Genomic DNA, 17,661 nt, shown 5'->3' on the forward strand with positions numbered 1-17,661 from the left:
CAATGGTCATAAAAAAGATTATTATTAGTCGTAATATCTTAATAATGATTCCTTATTTATTGTACCCATTTATTTATGTACTTATAAAACTGTTCAGCATGTATAGTGTGTTATTTTGAATCAGCAACAAAATAATAATTTTATTGTTTCGCTATAATATGTTTAATAATCAACACAACGGTCCATTAACAATGTATGATAAATGTAGAAATTAATAAGACAATATTTATAGATTTCTGGGTATTAACTTTGTAACACTTTAACATGATATAACTATTAAACATTTTTATTTAAGTGAATAACTAGGCTTAAACAATCAATTTTATTTAAAAATCACACTAGTATAATAATCATTAATTAATATTAACTTGCAGCTACACTAGGACTCAATTCATTATTTAAATATAATTGGACATAAACAAAACATAATACAATCAGGTTATTCTTAAATTACATGAAAGTTGTATTAAATAAAGAGGATAGTAAATAAGAAGTTTCATTATTAGTTTGTGAATTCAATTTGAAATGAAAAAGTTAACAGGCTTAAAAAAAAAACTATAATATGCAATTACAACTTAAAAACTCGTGAAATTATAGGCATGTATATTGTACTGTCAATTTGTATACTTAGTTATGCAGTAAATAATTTAAATTTGAACATAGAACATAATATGTAGTAATAATTATCACAATTTGCTAATAATGTTAAAAAGTTTTAAAAATACTAAAAAATATTAACACGTTAATCCCAATTATTATTTATTCTATAACTATAGTCTACTTATACTATATTATTACGTCTTATTTATTATTAGTTATTACTTATTAGTGTTGTTTCATGGTTATGATAATTGATGAATAATACAATTATGATAACACGGCGTTCTGTATAGGCTTTTTAGGCACACCAATGCTGCGTGTCTGTTTTATGGGTATTTTATAACTATTCACAGTATGATATAAGAAATAACTTACTATATAAATGAATTAGGTAAGTATAATTTTGGGGAAATTATACATATCATAAATTTAAAAATATAGCATACCATGATTATAATAATATTATATATTTAAACGTGAAACATAGAATAATATAAAACATTTTGTTACCTCAATCTATCAATGTTATTAAACTTAAATATACAATCATTTTTTAAGGATTTCTTGTTGGTATTTTTTACTTGTGTAGTTAACTATGTACTTATAAGAGTGGTAGGTGAACACACACACACGTCATTGCAATCAGTAAAATGAAACATATAAAATAAATTTCTACTTCGAGAAACTAATATTTAAATTTCTTTAACGTTATTTTTAACTTTTTATTTGAATTTTTTGAATTTTTTGTTACTGTTTTAAAATTAAGTAACATGTTGTTAAAAAGTATGTTTTTATGATTTTGCAATTTTAAAATAAATCATAAGTGTGTAAAAGATTATAATTTAAAAAATGCTCATAGTTCACTTCAAAATTAAAATATCGAAATTCGAAAGACAGTAAGCACATCTAATACATTACGGGGAGTGTTTTTAATACATATAAGTATGATACTATTAGGTTGTTACCTTTATGTTTAAAACTAATTCATTCAATTAATTTCCTCTAATATTATAACTTAACGAAGCTAAACGTGAACTGATGAACAAAAATTTTACAACGTATTTGTGAGATAGAGACAAAAAAGTAGATGTGCCGTTCTCTTAAATTATATTATATTTAAATTAAATTACTTTAACGTAATATTAAAATATCAATATTTTAACTTTTATTTTTGATAAATGTATTAAAATTGAATTTTTTTTAGAAGGTAATATATTTTAAATTACAAGTTATATTTAAAGTTAGTAGGTATAAAAATATGAAATAATTTCTTTTATATTGTTTTCACTTCAAAAAAACATAAAACTGCAACATAATCCCAGCGTTTGAAAATTGTACTTTAAACTTATAAAAGATAAATATCGCAGAAAATTATGTTAACTTGACAATAAATTACGATTATGCAAAACAAAATCTCTGTACCGAATGAGAGAAACATATTCTAGGCAAAATCTCTCTCCTGAAAAAAATACGTTTTTTCAGATACTTACGTGTTGTTCCTTTCAGGTCATATGTTTATATTTAGTACCTATGTAATTAACAATTCTACAATAATTTAACGTTAATGAAACATCTGTGTGTGACGTGATATTGAATTTGTAGGTATTCGTTGTTAAATAATAGCTAGTCTATGTTTAAAATAGTATTAGGGAAAACTTGATGTTCAACAACGTGATCGCCTGTTACGTAACTGCAGATGCAATTCTCTTGAAGTGAGTATTTTTGTGGTGATAAGGGAGAAGGGATATGTACTAAACTATTGCAGTATACGTGACTCAATATGTCAACGTAACATATTACATTAGCGTCTATTTATATAATGTCTGTGTGGTATTAATATATCATAACTTTTAAAATTGTTTGAATGTCTTCTAAACCCACTTAAACATTACTTGGTCTGTGACCTGTGTTCAATGTTCATCTTCATAAATATACAATATACCAGCTGACTCATGCACTTTGTTACCCGTTAAAAATTCCAACTATATATATAGTTCAAGCTTTGTTTAATTCGTTATTTAATATTCGATTTAATGGTGTTCAAAACTTTAAATGCACCACATTAAAATGCAAATTTCGGGAAATGCTTTCATAGTGCACAATTACATAGTTACATGATGGTACGAAGACACTTTAAACTATCTATACAATTTCTTAAATTTGCAATAAAAAAATTTAGGGCCACTTATATCGAGATAATATAATATAGACTATAGATTCTTGGGATAGTCTAGCTTTCTGACAGTAAAAAAAAAAATTAAATCTGTTAAGATCACCCTGAGCAAACAAACAAACAAACAAACAAACAATTTCTCATAATATGAGAAATTGTTTGTTTATTATTTATAATATTAATACATATAGATTAGATTTTTTGGTACTAATAATAGCTCGATATCGTATAAAAAGATACGGCATTACTCATTGCAGGTAGATGATTGCTACTGACTTTGAAATTTCAAAGAAAAAAAGATACTAGATTGGCCCTGGGCATATGAAATATTATACAATGCGAAATGTGTATAATAATATGATTATTATATGTGTATTCTGAATAATATTTCTATTAAAATCTGTATATCCCCCCCCCCCCCCCGTAAAATCCTAGATGCACTACTGCAAGACTGCAAGACATTTCTGGTCATTGAACAGTATATAATGCATACCCAAAGGCTGATCAATTATACCAGCTAGCAAAGGTGGGCATTAACTAGTTAAAAAGTTAAAGTTAAGTTAGAAAGCTAATTTTTTTTAACTTTTAAACTTAACTAGTTAGTTTATTTTCTAATTAACTTATGAACTTGACTAGTTTAATTTACAGTTGAAATAACTTAGCTTTGATCAGTTGATTTTAAAAAAATCTACCAAGTTAAAAACATTTTGAAATTTTTCGGTTATACGTAAATATTACTATGTCAGTATAAAATAAAAATAATCCAATACAAAAACACAAATATTTCTGTTCTTTTCCTTGATAACATAATTGTTTGTATATATTTTATGGAGTTGTAAATTATATATTATGCGAGTTGCAATTATAAATGTTTTTAAAAAAATTAATCATTTTAAATTATAAATTGACAATTGTTATATTTTAATGTTATATAACTTATATTATTCAATTGCTATATAATATAAAAAATATATTTATTTAATATATTAATTTGAGATGAGTATAGTTTAAATTAGTAAACAATAGTAAAGTAAAAGTAAAAGGGTATAGGTACAGTGTACCTACATTATGATAAAATTTCAATAAAACTGTTTTTTATAATTTATAAATTAGAAACTAAAAAGACAAATTCACCTTTTATGTGATTTAAATACTAATTTAAAAAAAAATGGATTAACTTTTTTTAAACTGATTTAAGTTAATATTTTTTTCTATATTAACTTTTAACTTCTCGAGTTAAATTTGTAATTTGTTAACTGTTAACTTTTAACTTATCGATCTTGTGTCCTCTTAACTTAACTTAACTTGAGTTAATTATTTTCATTAACTTGCCCACCTTTGTCAGCTAAGACCTTGAGTCCCTAAATCACTATCTAAACGAATGCTATATATTGAATGTCAGCAATGAATAATATTGTAGTAAAATATAATAATATTATTGTCTTGAATACTATTAATATTGATCTACATTGTATTGTTATGTTCTTAGATAATATCTAGTGGGAATCTTTAACAAAAATAATTAAAATGGATGAACTATTTAAAAATAGTAACACGCAAAATATGTTTGCACAATTGGGAACTCGCGTTGGTAATGATTATGTCCCATCCAAGAATTGTTATAGTAAGTATAATGTATAATTAAATCGTTATTCTTATAATATTTATTACCATCAACGTTTTATAATATATGCACAAATATGTTTGGTGTTAAATATGGGTATTTATTTCATCAAGTACCTTATTTCGGTGGTGCGACACAAGCTGAAGTTTAGGTACCTGATTGCTTTTTTCATAATATTTGCAATTATATAGTATTATATTATATAGGATGCCAGCCCCCCCCCCCCCAAAAAAAAATAAAAAAAAATAAAACAGGCCAACAACAATGTGTCTTTTATTATTAATATATATATTTCGAAGTAATAATAAACGATCACATGGAAAAGCTATTCCTTTAATGAAAAATGGTACACACTTTACCGTAATAATCACTCAGAGCGATGAATGTATTGGTTTTAAGACGTGTGTGTATTTTTTGCAGACAAAGTCATCGATTTTCAATATCGAAAGTGGTTTTTGGTAGGAGATTGGATGTATACCTAAGTAGTTTGTACTTTGGGAAATTAAAAGTAAAAATTAACTAAGATAATAATTTAGTAAAAATTAAAATTATAAACAAATAAAACAGAGATATTTAAGCACCACCAATTTTTGAATAATCGTAGAAATTTAAAATTTAATCAAATATTTATAATACTATTTTCTGGACATGACATAAGTTTAAAATATTATTGGTTTTTTCTCAAGCTATTAATTATGCTTATTTTATTATTTTATTTTAAAGCTTTTGTCCAATATTTTCATTTTTTAGTCGAAAAACTTGAAAATATAATATACAATTCCTTATATAAGTTCTGCTTTGTTTCTTACAGTAGTTAAATATTATAAAATAGTTTAAAAAAATATTAAATATATATATTATATATTTTTTAAGTGTTTAAATTTTTACGTAATTTGTGAACATCGCGATTATTTTCAAATTATGTTTTAGTTATAACTTTATAATTGTTTTTATTTTATTAAGCAACCTAAAAATATTTTTAAAAAATTGTAATACAAAGTTGTTCTTAAGCTAGATTAAAATTATAAAAATGCATATCTATAATCTTTTTGTATAGGAATTTGATTGTAATGATTTTAGTTATTTTGTTATAGGTAATATTTAAAAAATATTAAATGTAGAGACTTGATTTCTTTTTCCATTACGTAGGTATATTATAATTTTCTATACACAATTAATTTTTCAAAATAATTATAATAGTTATTTACAGTATTTATAATCTATTTATCCCATGAACTTATATTGTAGACTGTTAACAGTAGGTAGTTATACCTACTTACTTTAAACTCCAACTTATAAGTTAATACCCAATAAATTATATGATATAATACAAAATATTCATATAACATTATGTAAGTATTTGATTATTAGTTAAAAATTAGTTTAAAAAAAAATCAACCTTCAATACTAATAGAAGAATAAAAAATTACTTTTGAGCCTATTATAACTAAATGTATTACAAAATAATCACGGAAAATTAGAGGCTAACGAGTCATAGTCTACACTCATAATCATTTTTCGTTCTGAAGTACAATACAATTCAATAGAGGTAATCATTAAATTCAGATTTGACTCATTCATTCAATGAGGGTGTAAACTCAAAATCTAGAATAAAGCTGTTTGTACATTTCTTCGGACAAAATAAAACACACTTCATTGTAAAATCAGAACATTTATCGCTCTGCTCAGTGTTAAAAAATCTTAATTATCCTAATAGGTATTTAAAAAAAAAAATGTTATTATTATTTATATTGTTACAAAAACGAATTATTATTATTTGGTTATGATTTTATAGCTTTATATAAACCATGTCTGTTCTTTGATTTTACAGTGATACTTATGCATATCTACGAAAAATTGAATTCATCAGAAAGAAGTGCAACACATCTTAGGCAGATAATTGGATTCTCACAACTATTAAGCCAAGTTTGTTTATTTGCTTTATTAGGTATATTACATGTATTATTCGTATGAATGTTTAAAGTAATAGGTTAATATATTAAAATATAATTTATATAAAAAATATAACTTTTAAAACAATATTATCCAAACGATTTAGATGTAATTTTCTGGTTCAAAATGTATATTTATTATCAAGGTGCTAATTTTGACCTTATATCAGTTGTAAATTATTGTAAAGTTAAAACGAAATAAGGATTTCAAATATTTTTAAAAAATTAATCCAACAAATTGTATTAAACACTTTCTCAAAGTATCTTTATTTAAAATCAAATACTAGTTTTCAAATACTTATTCTTTTAAGTTTATATATTTTCTATTTTATTTTGATCAGGTAAAAAAAAATTGAGAATTTATTATATATTATATTTTTTTACTGTGCATTATCCTCGACTGAAAATTGTAATACTTCAAAAAAAATTGGAATTTTATTTTATAGTTACACTAAATGATACGATTTAAAATTCTCTATAAAATTAACGTATGAAATACAAATATGAAAATTAGTTCAGTTGATTTATTATAGGTAAAAAAATGTATTTATAAAGAATTTCAAAGTATTTTAAAGTATCAATGAATACTTTTCTTACTGAGTATTTAAATACTTTTAAAATAAGTATATGTATCTGTAATTGAATGCTTTAAAAAAGTATCTTTTAAAACACTGTATATAGGATTTAGTTATTAATATGTTAAAATGTTTTCAGTGGTTAGTCTCATAAAGTTAATGGTTAAAATATGTATCAATTGCCCTATCTGACAAATTATATTCAATTATATTAATACCTTTTATTTAAATTTTCAACTTGAACTTATTTTATTAAAATAACTTATATACTCTATACGCACAATACACAATAAAATTATATAGGTATTTATAGAAATAATGAATACAATCATACCTGGTAAAAAACAAAGAAAATAAATGCCACGCATCCACTTTTTAGGGGAGTTTGATATCGGACATTTTAATGATATTTGGAGAAAAGTTAAAATTGATATCTTAAATATATTGAAATTCTAATTCAAAGTACCTATTTAACTTACAATTAATGTTTCTATATCAGTGTACCATTGTTGGCTATTATGCTTCATTAAGACATTATATTATGAAAAAATTATTTATGAAAGGGGTTAAATCCAAAAACTTTTGGAAATTAAAAATAACTGCTTTTCTCATCCAATTACTATAGTAAAAAATATTTATATTCTTATGCACTATGCTTATTAAAATTTAAGAGCGCTAGTTAAGACTTATACCGAATTTTAACTGAATGTATTTGACCCTTTTTATAAACAAATTACCGCTAAATTATAAACAGGATTGTGTGCAATAGATTCATGTAAATCAAAACTAATTTATAAATATTATATTTTATTGTGTTTTTTTTAAATTCCTATATAAATTATTGATACGAAATTCTTTTCTGTTTCAAACATAACGAAGTGTTCGAATTGCCATGGTAAAATAACTATCATATGCGTTTGACTTTCTTAAAAAGTAATTAATCCGTCTAAAGCAAATGCCCTTTGGCAAATTTAGTGCGGCTTGCACCAAAACTGAATTTAACATTCTAAAATTCAACATTCTACACTTGAGTAAATAAAGTAAAATAGTTATATAGTAAAGTAACATTTTTTTAACTATTATAATATTTAATATATTGTCATTCAAACTAACTAGAAACTAGGAATTTTTACACCCGGGGGGGAATACGCCCCACGAGGACCTTTTTTATTTTAGGTCAACATTATGCGCAAATTCAAATTTATTCACTGCATGCGGCTCGCAAGTAATTTTCAAAAATATCATTTGGCCCTTTCCAAAATCCTAGTGAGGACCGCTTGGCCACAGAACATATTTATAAAAAAAAGTTATTTTCAAAAAAATAGTTACCTTTCAATTGTCATAAATAATCGATTCAAATAGAAAAACAGTTTCACACGAAACAGAATCGCTTAAGCCAGAGGTATTCAAATTGTTCGTCAAGGCTCTCAGGGGCGCGTCGCGAGAGTTGGCGAAGAGAGCCGCGTGAAATCACCAGAAACCGAAATTATTAATGTTGGTAATATTATCTATACCTAGTCTTTAAAGCGATTATGGAAACTACTATGAAATACATAACGCGATTATTTGAAGTTTTATTTCTAGTACTAAATTCACTGCAGTTATTATCACCCACATTAGCCAATTTTTATCCGTATTGTTTCAATTTTTTCATAATAATTTGGGAGCAGTAAAAATATTGTGAACACAAAAAGAATCCATAGGCTGAAAAAGTTTTAATACCTCTGGCTTAAGCTATATACGAGCCATAATGTCGTAGTTAAGACTTACTAGCTAATCCTTACCTATAAAAGTTGAACATTTTATAAATTTTCAATGACAAAATAATAATTAAACTTTAAATTTGATACATTTTATCAAAATTTGAAGAATAAATGCTTATAAAAAAAATTGTGCCTGTGTACCTATTTCTATATTATTTAACTGTTATTTTAACAATATATCAGAAGTCTTACATTCAATGTTCCCGCTATTTACCCAACAAATACATTTTTTTAGAGAAATATAGAAAAAAAAAACTAAAAAAATTGAAAACTGACAATGTCCGTAAACAGTTCAAAAATAGTTAAAATATTATCATCATTTTATGGTATATAGAAAATGTAAATATAAACAATCAGTCATATTTTCATACATCTACAGTTTTTGATTTACAACAAAATAAGAAAATCGCTAAAATGAGAAATCGTGTAAATATCCAGTGTTGTAAAAATTGCTCAAGTAAACGCTCATAAAAACTTGATTTGAATTTGTTGTAGACATTTTTTTTTTTTTTTTTGATAAAGGTAGACATAAATATGAAGAATTTTGTATTACATTTTATTTTATTTTCCGGGCGCTTTTGAAAACTATTGGGAATTTTAATTTTAACCTCCCAAAAGTACCAATTAGATTCACTTTTCCATCAAACAAGATACTGAAGTTGATAATCGAAGCATTATTTCGACTACTAATCGTGTACACAGACACAAAAATAAAAAATAAAAATATAAAAAAACACACATCATTGTAAAATCAATACATTCATCATTCCACTCAGAATCTAAAATAGTATTGTTTTTTAGATCCTTTATTTGTAATGTTTTCAGACTTTTTGTGAATATTAATGATATCGAAAAAGTTTTTTATACATGAAACATATTGTCTTCTGTTTCTGTATAATGCCATTCATGCACATTATACATTTCAATATTTGGTTTCTCAACTATGACTGAAGTATAGGTACACTAAAACCCGTTTTTATAAAAAAAATATGACCGTCAAGTTAAATAATTGTTATTGTTTAGTTGTTTACCACAAACCTGTTATTATTTTAGTTTTAGTATTTATTTTAATTTCAATTTCCGTCTTCCTTCACAAAATATTAAATGTTATACAGTACCTAGTCAGTCACTCGATAATTCAAACCTCGATAATTCGAAAAACTCCATAAATCGAACAAAACGCTGAGTCTCCTGCAAAAATCTCTATAATTAAAAGAAAATACATGTATTCCGGTCCCCTCGATAATTCGAAATGTTTATCAGTGGCCGGTGGGATACACTCTACAATTTTTTATCTCTCTTTAATTCGAATTACTTTGTTTTCCTTCGATTATTCGAACACTCGGTAAATTGAAAACCTTTATAAATCGAATTTTGAATTATCGAATAACTACTGTAATATTATTCTTTTATGAACATTAAACTCTACGCTAAGTGGTCCATTTAAGACTTAAGGGTTGCATACATCAGTGGCATACTGTAAAATTATGTGTAATAATCTTACCAAATACAAAATAATTTATATCATACCGACATAAATTGTTTTTTTAAAACGAATACAAGCTTATGATATTTACCATATTCATCAATAAATTATCATAGGCAATATAAAAAAAAATTAAAATTAAAATTAAAAAAATTAAATGATTACATTTTTTTCCAAAAAATGATTACTTATTAGTTATATTGTTGATAAAATGTTATGTTTTCATGTTTAGCACCTCATACCGATGTTTATTGCAGTCAATAACGACAATATAATTGACATTTTGTTGAAGTACGCTATTTTTTAACATGATGATTATTTTAACTTTCTTAACTCGTAACTAAATTTTTCAGAATTCTGGTTAGTTTAATATCACCAATTGAAAGTTTGATGCTTGTTGGAGAAAACGGAGATAATTCCGTTTTACTTGGGCTGAATTGGATGATGTCGATGAGCAAAGCCGCATGGGCTAACTTAAAAGCCATCAAACGTATCATGGAAATTATAAAGGAACATATGAAAAAAGTAAATTATTAATTTTAACTATTTTATAAGAAAATTATAGAATAGATGAAAATTTGATCAACATTTTATTAATTTAAATAATATGACCTATTTATTTTGACTTTTTGAATTTAATAATTATGAATCTAAAAATAAAAGATTTTAAAGTGTTAAACGAATTTAACAAAATTACTTTTTTAATTTTATAGGTACAATTTCATTACAATACAAACTACTTAAGTAATCATTATTTAAGGATCTTAATACATCTTTTAGGTTTCCTGGTCGTCAGTCGTCCACAAACTGTATACAATCATAATATAAGTACATCATTGAGACATTTTTTTTAATTTAATACCTTTTTTAACGAATATTCTAAATAACTCTTAATCATTACCTAGGTATTATGATAGTAACTCCAAACTTACCTACCTATATCATAATATATATCATTGACGGGTATATAAATTTAAAATATACGATTTTTGGCCATAGGCCTCCGCCCTTATTTTAACAACAAAATGAAGGGTGCATACAATTCCATTCCCTAATATAATATTATAGGTATTAAAATATTCATACTAATATTGGAATTTATTGCGTTCAATTATTTGGTATTTACTATTTACTGATCATCATTGTATATTTTATTATTTCAGTTGTCTAACTGCCCTGCAGGATGTACCAACAATTACAGTATATCATCTATAAGCGATTGTTTGCGTTTAATAAAAAATATTCTTCACATACCCAACGAGCAGTACGAAAATACTATATTGTGGATGTTTTTTTCCGAACAATTCGATGAGGTAATTGTTTATACTATATTACATTATTCAAAAAAAAAAATAAATTATAAGATTGGACTTTAACTTATATTTTGAGCTGTTTACGGACATTTTCAGTTTCCATTTTTTTTTTTTTTTTCTATAAATATCAATAAAATTTTATTTGTTGGTTAAAAAAGCTTGAAATTTTCATAGAAGGATTATAGTGTATTGTTTCAAAGGCAGATGAAAAAAAATTAAAATTCAAAGTCACAATTTTTTTTATAAGCATTTAAAGTTCAAATATTGACATAATATGTAAAAATAACGAAAATCGGACAAAAAAAAAACACACACACCATTGTAAAATCGATACATTCATCGCTCCACTCACTACTTATCTAAAAGTGTAAAAATATTAACTACCTAGGTATTAATTTTACCAATTTATATTTTATTTAGATTATTATTTCCTTGATCGCCAACTCTAACCGAGGACATTGGGCAGTACTAATCATCGAACTAATTGCTCTGATTTTTAAGAATCAACACGTTGAACAGATGTCAAAGCAATTCATTAAAATGAATGAAACTAAGAAGTTTGATAGTTCCGAAGATAATGAAAGCAATTCGTCGTCAAAATATCCAGTAATAAAATATATTATAATTACATTTTAAGATTTGTGCCAAGTGACTAATTAACTAAAGTGTTATATGTTTTAACTTTTCATTAAATATTTTTAAAATAAATAAGTATATCCTAAATCATTATAGATAATTTTTAACAATTTTAGAAACACGGAAGACATTCATCACCAGAACATTTATCTGAATTATCAAACAAGGACAGTGATAATGATACAAATTTTAAATTGGTATTTATAGTAATTTTTTTTTTAACTCCTTATTCCATGTACTTGGAACAAAATAAATAGCTACCGGCCATATACAATTTGACACAACTTTTTTATTCATGTTTAGTAATATATATCTATCTATAAGTTGAATTTCTAAGAAATCATTAGTTAGATAATTTTCTTATTTATTTTCAGAATAAAATTATAGGGAATCTACGCAAAAACAATTTGATGGATGAAGAAGACAGGAGCTCCAAAGAAGCTATAATACATAGTTTAAACGTACATACTATAAAAGATAAACTTGACTCTCCTAAAACTAAATTTGAAGAACTTTTCCAGTATGTTTCTTGATAGGAAAGTAAATCTAATTGGTACTTTGGGGGGTCAAAAGTAAAAATTTCTCAGTAGTTTTCAAAAGCGACATGAAAAACAAAAAAAAATTTATAGAAAAACGGGAATTTTTACACAAAATCAGTTTTCGAGAAAATTGATTTTGGTTTTTGGTGCAACTCTTATTCAAATGACTTTGGTAGTGCCTGAAGTGCGTAGGTAAATGAAATATTGACTGAATGTTTGTACAAGGATTTTCTATACACCATAACATTTTCCAAATATTTTGACTTATTTTAAGCTGTTTACAATTATCTGAGCTCAACTTAAAAAAGGAAAAATTCTGTTTATAATGAATACATAAATAATAAATGTACGGGCTTATAAATTATAATATGATACGAACTAATATTAAACTAATATACTATAAGATATTACAAACGTTTTGATTTACCAAAAACTGAGCTCTTTATTTTACGCGATAATTTAATTTTAGGTATAAAAATTGGTTTATTTTAGGGGAGATGATGTCAAAACAAGTAATTCTAACAATTTTAACAAAGTGTCTAGAAGAAATTCGTACACCGAAACTAGAAGAAATTCAAACAGAGAATCTAGACGAAATTCGCTTGAACAAATTAAATTTGAATTTGAAATGAAATCCTATAAACCAACTTTGGGAAGTGCCATCTTAAGGAGAAAAAAATATATTAAAAAAAATTCTAAAACTAAGTGGGAAATATATGATTTTATTATATTTAATATTGTTCAAATTAATTGTTTATTGGATTTTTTAGATTGAAGTTACCACTTTTTCCAAAACAGTTCAATGTGCCAAGAGAGACATACATGATATCATATTTTCTTCAGAAATTTACTGTTTGTTTTCTACAAAATGGATTTAATACTTTAGTCGACGAACTTTATAACTTACTTACATCTAATTCACACATTGATACTTCACTTTATTTCTGGATATTAACATACTTTTGTAGATTCTGCAAGTTGAACAACATTAAATTGGAATTAGTGAGGTAAGTATTGTGTTTTTATCTATTATTACTTATTACGATCCAAGTTAATATTTGACTGGGTATATAATATATATATGTGAAAAAAATACAAATCTATTATTTATGATACCTAGACAAATTGTATCTTTCAAACTGATTTCATTCATCGTTCATGAGGGTCTTAAAATATCAGAAGAATTAAGGATCGCAAAACTGCAAAAATCTCCTAATATTCATTTAAAAGTCAGACATTTGCATTTGGTACGTTATACCACAATATTATACTATCATATTATTATTATTTATTATACTATTATCAATCTTAAATTCATTGTGTTCGAAATATGATTATTTTTTTCATACCACGTAAAGGCCATCATGGCTATTAAAGAGGTGATAAAAACCATCGAGTTCTATCGCCAAACTGCTGTTGAGTCACCAATTTACGCACATCTAATAAAAGATCTTCAGAGTAAGTACAAAATACGATATATTTTTAGTAACAAATGTACCAGAATAATATAAATTATGATATTATATACCTACTTACTATTCGTAAAGTGATAAATTTTAATTCGGTGATATAATGTCATTGTATAAGAAAAACGATTCTGGGATAAAACGGTCAGTCAGCACTCAGCCTATGATATTACTAAGTATATTTGATGATATTATTGTGAATAAAGTAATTTATATATTTACCTATTTACGTGAAACCTTGTTTTAAATGTTCAATTCTTAGCTATAAAAATTGAACATTTTATACATTTTAAACTACAAAATAATTATTAAATTTTAAATTTGATAAATATTGTCGAATTTGAACTTTAAATGCTTATAAAAAAAAAATTGTGCCTGTATATTTTTAAGATTTTTCAACTGCTATTGTAGCAATATAATATCAGGAGCCTTGCATTAAATAATTTTTACCCAACAAATAAATACCTATTTATAGATAAAAAAAACTAAAAAAATTGAAAATTGACAATATCTGTAAACAGCCCAAAAAGAGTAAAAATATTTTCAAATGTTATGGTATATAGAAAATGAAATTATAAACATTCAGTAAAATTTTCATTTATATACAGTTATTCGTTTTTGAATAAAAATAAAATAACAAAACCGCTACATGAGAAATCGAGTGGATATCCAATATTGTAAAAATATGAATTTCAAACGCTCATAAAAATTTAATTTGATTTGCACTTTTTGATAAAGGTAGAAAAACTTATGAGGAATCTTGCATTACATTTTCAAATCTTAGAATTAAAAAGAAAAATTTTACGAATTCTCAAATCAAAATAATTTGCTAATTTTCGTTATTTTTCCGTATTTTATCAAGATTTGAACTTTAAATATTCTTCAAATATCATTGTAATAATATAGGAGGAGCCTTTTATTAAATTTTCAAGCTTTTTACCCAACAAATAAAGTTTTATTGACATTCGTAGAAAAAAAGACTACCTAATACAATCGGAAACAGAAAATGTTCCTGAACAGTTCAAAACAAATCAAAATATTTTGAAAATTTTATAGTGTATAGAAAATGCAAATATAAACGACCAGTGAAAATTTCATGTTTATAGGTTCATTTGTTTTAGAGTTACACCAAAAACTAAAATCGATTTTGTGGAAAACCGATTTTTCGTAAAAATTCTCGTTTTTCCTTAATTTTTATGTTGTTTTTCCCGGCGCTTTAGAAAACTATTGGGAAATTTAAATTTTGACCTCCCCGATGCACCAACAATATTCACTTTCCCATCGAACAAGATACTGAAGTTGAAAATTGAAGAATTATTCTCATACCTACCAAATATATAAAAAAAAATCATTAAAATCGGTCTAGCTGTTTCGGAGGAGTGCGACCACAAAAACCGTTTATTTATTAGATAACATAATATAGGTATAACCTATACCGACTACCGATTACTGATTAATAAACTATAGTTTGGTACTTTATGATTCCACTCTACAGTTTGTATTTTACAGTACCTAACTAATAACTATTAGGTATAGCTCATAGGCAATCTTGGGTAATATTCTGAATAAAGTATTCCAAATACAATATTCATAATACTTTTTAAGAATATATATTATATAGAATACTTTTAAAATACTTTTGCCAACAGTATTCTGAATAACTATTTAGAATATTTTTTTAAAAGTAGGTACTCTATTCCTATAAAAAATACTTATTATTTACAATAGGTAATAATTGTTTTCTTGTTAAGCTGGTCATTTTTACAATATTATACACGTTTTAAAACCTATAATCAAGGATCAACAACTTAAATTATACTATAGTATTTAGAATTATTAAATTATATATGTTGGAATATTTTCCGGAAGAAAAGTATCATTGGTTTAATATTTAAAACAAAAATTAAAAAATATTTTTAAAGTATTTTGAAAACTTTTGAAGTAGGTAGGTACCTATCTACTTATTTAAGCTACTTCATTTGAAATACTATTTTTGTGAAGTATGTGAAAATAATAAACTCAAGTTAAGTTAAGAGGACACAAGATCGATAAGTTAAAAGTTAACAGTTAGCAAATTATAAATTTAACTCGATAAGTTAAAAGTTAATATAGATAAAAATATTAACTTATCTCAGTTTAAAAAAAGTTAATCTATTTTTTTTAATTAGTATGTAAATCACATATAGAGTGGATGTGTCTTTCTAGTTTATAAATTATAAAAAACAATTTTATTGAATTTTTATCATAATGTACACTGTTACACTTTTACTTTTACTTTATCTATTATTATTTACTAATTTAAACTATAGGTACTCATCTCAAATTAATACCTAATTAAAAAAAAAATATTTTTTATATCATATAGCAATTAAATGTCATAATACGTGAAGATGAGTACATGACCTTCATATATAATATTATAAGTTATATAACATTAAAACATAACAATTATCAATTTGTAATTTAAAATTATAAATTGTATTAAAAACATTTATAATTGCAACTCACATAATATATAATTTACAACTTAATGAAATATATTAATATAGATAGGTACACAAAATGATGTTATCAAGAAAAAGAACAGAAATGTTTGTGTTATTATAGTAGGTATTGGATTATTTTTATTTCATACTGATAGAGTAATATTTACGTATAAACGATAAATTTCAAAATGTTTTTAACTTGCTGGATTTTTTGTAAATCAACTGATTAAAGCTAAGTTATTTCAACTGTACCTACCTAAATTAAACTAGTTAAGTTCATAAGTTTATTGGAAAATAAACTAACTAGTTAAGTTAATGCCCAACTTTGGGATTAAGTATTCTGAATACCTAACTACTATTTTTTTATAAGTATTCGAGTATTTATTCTAAATACTTTTTAAAAGTACCTATTTTACCCAAGTTTGCTCATAGGCTAGGTAGGCAAATCTATCCCAGTAACCAGTTGTTACTTGTTTGTATCGTAGGTAGTTATATAAGGCAGTAACAACAGTCGTTATTATACATATAAATATGCTTAGTAATCTAATGTTTATATGATATTTAGATTCAGGCAACACCTCTCCAGAATCAATCACTTGGGCAAAGGACATCAAGTCTTTATTCACATTACTAATTCGTTACTATGATAGTGACATACAGATTATTGAATACTTGCATGACTTAATAGTTACAAATCATATGGTTTTGTCATTGTTTGATGCCTTTAAAGATTATTGGAATTTAAACGACAATATTACTGCGTACATCGAAAAGTAAATATAAAACCTGATTCCATTAAGACTATAATATTATGCATAGATAATTTCTAAAATTATGTAAAATATGAAACTAAAAATTGAATTTTACTACCCTATAGGTTTGCTGTACCTGACACAATGTACAAATATGGATTAGTCCTCCAAAATTACGAAAAAAATAGTGATATTGTCAACGAATCCGTGCTTGTTATGATGCATCATGTAATAACTAAAGTCGAAAACACTACGTCACTCTTTCAACCAATCATTTTGAAAACATTTCTGAACAT

The 17,661-nt window shown here is 24.8% G+C and overlaps 1 protein-coding gene across 2 annotated transcripts in view; it reads left to right on the forward strand.

The window, feature by feature from the left end:
- Positions 1–4,300: 4,300 nt before the first annotated feature.
- The window catches only part of LOC100328917 (timeless), a gene marked incomplete at its 5' end in the record, with an annotated part of 16,650 nt that continues 3,289 nt past the window's right edge, over positions 4,301–17,661 (forward strand). Inside the window, 14 exon segments of one of the 2 annotated variants that reach the window (XM_029485187.1) lie at positions 4,301–4,397; positions 6,229–6,323; positions 10,406–10,464; positions 10,527–10,698; positions 11,337–11,486; positions 11,907–12,092; positions 12,239–12,319; positions 12,497–12,642; positions 13,154–13,366; positions 13,432–13,668; positions 13,782–13,908; positions 14,020–14,119; positions 17,179–17,386; positions 17,491–17,661. In XM_029485187.1, coding sequence (XP_029341047.1) covers positions 4,301–4,397; positions 6,229–6,323; positions 10,406–10,464; positions 10,527–10,698; positions 11,337–11,486; positions 11,907–12,092; positions 12,239–12,319; positions 12,497–12,642; positions 13,154–13,366; positions 13,432–13,668; positions 13,782–13,908; positions 14,020–14,119; positions 17,179–17,386; positions 17,491–17,661 — 2,042 coding nt within the window. 2 annotated transcript variants of the gene reach the window in all.

Source organism: Acyrthosiphon pisum, chromosome X, assembly GCF_005508785.2.
Source record: "Acyrthosiphon pisum isolate AL4f chromosome X, pea_aphid_22Mar2018_4r6ur, whole genome shotgun sequence".
NCBI lineage: Eukaryota > Metazoa > Arthropoda > Insecta > Hemiptera > Aphididae > Acyrthosiphon > Acyrthosiphon pisum.